At 36.1% G+C, this 6,000-nt stretch overlaps 1 protein-coding gene across 3 annotated transcripts in view; it reads left to right on the forward strand.

Annotated features, from left to right (window-relative positions):
• Positions 1-5,196, forward strand: part of COLEC11 (collectin subfamily member 11) — a 46,236-nt gene extending 41,040 nt beyond the window's left edge. For 2 of the 3 annotated variants that reach the window (XM_084515407.1, XM_084515408.1), the window contains exons 4-7: positions 100-171; positions 854-907; positions 2,286-2,381; positions 2,537-5,196. In XM_084515407.1, the coding sequence (XP_084371533.1) occupies positions 100-171; positions 854-907; positions 2,286-2,381; positions 2,537-2,946 (632 nt within the window). In that variant the 3' untranslated portion in view covers positions 2,947-5,196. The remainder of the gene's footprint in view (positions 1-99; positions 172-853; positions 908-2,285; positions 2,382-2,536) is intronic. The other variant, XM_084515409.1, reaches the window with a different exon arrangement.
• The last annotated feature ends 804 nt before the right edge of the window (positions 5,197-6,000 follow it).

Consider the following 6,000-nt stretch of genomic DNA (forward strand, 5'->3'; position numbering starts at 1 on the left):
TTTTTGTTCATTGTGAAAACTGGTACTGCAAATATGCTGGAATCTGAGTGAATTGTTAATTTACATTGTTAATTTATTTTGTCTTTCTGCTATGTATAGGAGAAATGGGGGACAAAGGACAGAAAGGCAGCATGGGACGGCATGGAAAAATTGGTCCTATTGGTTCAAAAGGTATGCTTAGTACAATCGTTTTTGCATTGTTTCAGATGAAAAATCGTTTATGTTTGGTTAGCTACTCTCAGACTTCATTGCAATAGGGAGTTTCTCATACTGTAGTCAGCCGAACTGAGATCTGTCAGCCCATTACCTTTTGCTCTGACAGCAGCATTAAGAGCTGGAAATCCTGGTTTGAGGCTAAGGAACTTAAATTGCCAACAGACAATTGTGGACGTTTAAGAGAAGTACATGGGAAGATGTGCTATATTTTGGAAGACTTCTAAGAACCACAAGACTTGAATTACAATCCTGCATACTCCATGGGCTCCCTACATGCTTAAATGACTTTGGTTAAGTCATTTGGACCGATATTTATGTAAGCATTTGGATTATGAATCAAGCTTTGGACTCCAATGTAGCATATACAGCCCTTTTCCCTCTACAGCTTCTGAATGTATTGGTTCTGTAAACCCCATGAATGTCAAAAAATGAATATTGTTACATATGCCTTGTGTTCATGTTTCATAGCTTTGGCTTGCCTTTGTTGTGGACTGACTAGTACAGAAAAATCTTTATTTTTTGTTTGGTCATACTTCTACTTTGCACATTTGGATTTTATTAGAGAAAAAAAATAAAACGCTGAATTATTTGTTAACTAAAAATATGCTTTAAATTTATATTCTTTTCATGTTTTTAGGTGAAAAAGGAGATAACGGTGACATAGGACCACCAGGTCCTAATGGTGACCCAGGTACTCTATGACATACTTTGTTTATGATGTGAAGGATTTTAGAAGATGCACGCATCATCACCAAAAATATATATTTTCTAAATTACTGAGAGAAATGATGATAAATTAAATATTTAGATAGCTACTCCTCGCTTATTCACTGAAATATTATCAATTCACTTAAAAAAATATTATTGAATCTGCAGTAGTTGCTGGACTTACAGTGTATTGAAACAACGTCTGAGAGCTCTTAGAGGTTTGATCACTCCAGTGGGAACTGAAATGCAACTGTCAATATAATTTGTCACTGGTGGAAAGGGACATCTCTGTATATTCTCTGGCTTCCAGCCAACACAAAGGAGCAGGTTGGGAGATACTGCCCCCTCCATCAATTATCATTGTAGCAACAGGAGCTTACGAAGAATACAAATCCTCCAGAAAGAAAGGTGAATGTCTGGCACAAGAAGTGTGAGTCTTACAAAAGTGGCTTCTGATTTTGCCCAATTTGTTCCTTCCTAGCAGGGTGCTCTAAAGGTTCATCTATTAGATTTCTCATGAGAACATAATTTGTCACGCTAATTCTTGAGTCAGAGTACCATATACATTGACAAGAAGGACAGTTTTGTAGTATAACTACCCAGTACTTAGATTGACTTAGATACCTAAGCTGAGTAATTGGGTAGTTAAATGCAGATTTGAATAATTACACACAAAACTGGAAAATGTAATTGATCCTCCTTTTGAGATTTGAACTCATAGAAGTAACAATTACCCTTTTAGTATTCTCATTCAGATTATCTTTGTCAAACCAATATCAATTTGGCGTAATAGATGGCTTTCTATTGTCTTCTTTTATTGAAAGAGGTACAGTAACTTCTCTACTTTGAAATGTACAGAACTACATTTTTCAGCTAATTGTATGCATTACATGGTTGGAACATTAGCCTTTTTGATCTGCTGTGTGAGATTCCTTGTGAGGAACAGGTGAACAATGCACATGGTAGATTTTTGCTGTGGAAAAAGTGTTCTTTAGAAAAGACTGAAGAGAACAGTTTTACTCGCGTGAAACTTTGACAAGTATTTTTAGTTCAAAAAAATCTTTTTTTTTTTTTTTTTTTTTTTTTTTTTTCCCCAGGGTATTTCTGTCTGTGTTCAGTTTAGCACTAACCATGCAGGGCTGAAGCTTCACAGGAAAGAAAATAAGGTGTTCTGGCTAGGCTGAGACAATGGTGAGAATCATTTGATGGCACATGTTAGCAAAGGCCACAGGTTTCTGGCCATTTTTTATGAGGAAGGTGTCCCTCTCCCAGTGGATGTGTGGGCCTTTTCATGATCTTATTAAGATAATTACTGGATTTAGATAGCTTTTTCACTTCAGTGTTCCTGTATCATTTCATAGGCATTCCCTGTGAGTGTAGCCAGCTAAGGAAGGCTATTGGTGAAATGGATATCCAAGTGGCCCAGCTGACGACGGAATTAAAATTCATAAAAAATGGTAGGTTAATTTTATTTAAATATTTTCCTCTCTCATTGCTATGTTTTACCGGTGGAATTGCTCGTAGAGAGTATCACCGCCTTGCATCGGATTTGTGAAGCTATTTGGGGTGTACAGTAAGTTGGTTTATAGAAATGCGAGTGCTCACTTTTCAGCACTGCCCTCCCCCGCAGCTGTTGCTGGTGTGCGTGAGACAGATAATAAGATATATCTGCTGGTGAAGGAAGAGAAAAGATACAAGGAAGCCCAGCTCTACTGCCACGGAAGAGGAGGGACACTGAGCATGCCCAAGGATGAGAATGCCAACAATCTGATTGCCTCGTACATCAACCAAGCTGGGCTCACCAGAGTTTTCATTGGGATTAACGACCTAGAGAAAGAGGGGAATTTTGTCTATTCTGACCGATCGCCCATGCAGACCTTCAACAAGTGGCGCAGTGGGGAGCCCAACAATGCTTATGACGAGGAGGACTGTGTGGAGATGGTGGCGTCTGGAGGGTGGAATGATGTTGCATGTCACATTACCATGTATTTTGTGTGCGAATTTGACAAAGAAAATGTGTAAGCTTGTCTGGTCTTTCTTTATTTTAAGAAATGTTTTCAAGCAGGTTGTACAAGTTAGCCCAGGTTTATAGAGTACAAGTGATATTTTACATGTATGTGACATCGGTGTTGTACAGCTGTAAATACAATTTAGGTATTTCAAATATCGGTATTTACCCTTCAGAAGGGAAGAGCACTGATAAGTAAGACATAGCTTTTTTTTTTTTTTTTTTTGGTAGGAAAATGTAACTATTTAGATTAAAAAAGAAAAAGTGGTTTGGGGCTAAATTCTGACCTCACAACAGTTATCAAATGTGATGGCATGACTGTAGGGGAAGGCAGAATTTGGCCTCTAGTTTTTAGACTGATCATTTCTGAAAAAATAGATTCTTGATATTCTTTTATCTTAGCAAATTTTGTAGTTATAAATGTTAATTGCTTGTAGGTCTACAGGGATATTTCAGCAAGAAGGCAAATATTTTGTATACTCCAGTCAATTAGTACAAATATTACTGTATTTTTTTTTGGATGTAAAGGTGTTACTTTTTTTTTTTTTTTAATAGCTAAAGCAAGTGAACAAAGCAGGAGTCCTACCAATTTTGTAAAGTTTCTTTATTAAAATATTCACAGATGAGGAGGTCCTTCAGTAAACTCAGTTTTAGTGCTAGGAGGGGACTAGCTTCTTGTAGTTCAGTACTGAAAGAGGGATTGTGCCAAATGGGTGCTTTGGGGTTGGTTAAAGGTTAAAGTATGATTTTGATTTTCTGCATTCTTTGGTTGAGAATGACTCAGTGAATGAGCTATTTAAAGCTCAAAATAATTTCTTAAAGTAACTGTTTCAATTTTTATAAAATGATCTTGGTGCATCATGTTACAAAACAAAAAAACAAAACAAAAAACTCTCCACAATTTAAAACAGACTTCATAAGTAGACAACAAATTTCACAGGGGTGGTTTAGCTTGTAGTTCCTTTTGGCAGGAAAGCAGCCTTTGTTTACTCAAATTGCAGGGGTGACCCTCTGAAAAGCAGGAAAAGTCACCAAAATATTCCTGTTTATGTATATAGCAATAATGCCATTTTGTACAAATAATTTATGCACCCAATTTACAATTGCATCTGATGGAAAAGCTGATGTACATTAAAAAACAGCAACAACATAATTTCATAAAATAAATGATGAATTACTTTGGGTCTTCCAAGGAGGCATGCCATCTCATCTTGCTGTTAGGCATAGAAAGGTGACCACAAAATCTCTGTGTTTTTTCAGAATACCCTGGTTTAAGATCAACTTTAAGGAGAAATGAACCTTTGTATAACACAGTAATCAATATAAATATCTGATTGTTATGGGAGATTTGCAACATATGCAGAATGGATCTAACCTGGTTCAAGAGATTGCCCCACAGTAAGGCAAGACAAACTCAAATCAACTCTACAGTGCCATGGTACCTAAGCAACCAATGATCACACAGTTTGGTTCATATCCACAGTCCAAGAACATTTGATGTGACGCTATTATTATATACATAAGAAAACAAACCATTTTGTTTGATATATTTACTCTGTGAATTTGAATCTATTATATGTATATATATATGTTTGCTATTAATTTTGAAGATTAGTAGTAAATTCCTATAGTATTTGAGTATCAGTCCATCTCCAGAGCAGCCACACTAAGAAATGAATGATCTTACATTGCTTTATCTTCTTTCTTCTGAATGTAGGTATGATTCTTGTATGTCAGATTTTCTTCAAACTGTATATTGAAATCTATTAAATAATGTGAATATGGCTCTACACTAATACTCAAAGACTCTACAGAATTTGCAGGGAACTAACAATTCTAGCAGAGCAATTTGTTTGATTAGAATAGTGCCTTATGAATATCATGGTTGTTTCCTGCCTGCTACAGAAATCCTCAGAAGCCCTTCAAATCTCCAACACACTTCTGTCAAATCATTGAAGCTATATTAAAAGTAGTCTAAACTTGAGTTACAGATATCTGGAGTTCCCTCATTATGTATGTGCTGAAGTTGCTAACTGTTTGTTTTTCACCCAGGTTTTCAAAGTCTCTGCTGTAATGTTCAGTTTCCTCAGAAACATGAAAAGAGGCCTTTTGAGGAGGTGGGAAGCTTTTTCAGATGCCAAATGCTCCTATTTTAGCTGGAAGCCACACCACATTTATAATGATTGCCTTGATGTGTAGAGCATTTAAGCAGTCTGAGTTTCTATTAAAATGTGAGATGAAAAATAAAGGCAATGTAAAAAACATTTACTTCCCCCAGTTTTCATGTTTGTCAGGATATATATATATTTAAATATAAAAATATATAATAGTTATATTATATATAATTATAATATAATATATATAATATATAATATATATATATATTTGCAGTTCTTGATATATGAAATGGAAAGGAAATTAGCTGTGTTGTCAGAGTCCTGTGTATTCTCTTGTCTGCCACAGTCCTTATTTCATTGTTTGGGTGGGAGGAACAAGGCTGATGCAGAAGGTCTGTAGCTATCCTGCAAGGAGCAGAGACTACGCGTCTGATATTTACCTCTGTGTGGAACTGGGCAAGAAATGACAGGGTTTGGAAATGACTGAGCCCTTGATCATCTCTATCATCCTCCAGTTGCTGACCTCCATAGGTGGACCCTTGCTGGAGGCAGAAATCAATGCTCTGTGTAGCTCAGCCTGCACGAAGCCTGCTGAAGAGCATGGTAAGATTTCTGTTGTTTCCAGTAGAATTCAGAGCTACTGTGAGGAAAAAAATCATACAATGTTTATTTGAGGCATTTTCCATGTACTTTAAAACCTATTTCATTAGATCATTACTCATTTTGTTTAGCTCTACAGAAACCTTTTAAGCATGTCTGTCTGTCAAGCACGCACTGTCAGGTTTCCAAAATGGCTTTTGCATTCTTTACTCTTGATGGATGGTTTTTCCTCATAAAAAATTCGCCATAGCCATTATCTATTTTGTTCTTAATTAATGGGCAAGTTGATGCATTTTAAGAGAGGAACAATAACAGCTTTTTTTTTTTTTTTTTTTTTTTACACAGTCACCT

The sequence above is a fragment of the Aythya ferina genome, assembly GCF_964211825.1.
Source record: "Aythya ferina genome assembly, chromosome: 3".
NCBI lineage: Eukaryota > Metazoa > Chordata > Aves > Anseriformes > Anatidae > Aythya > Aythya ferina.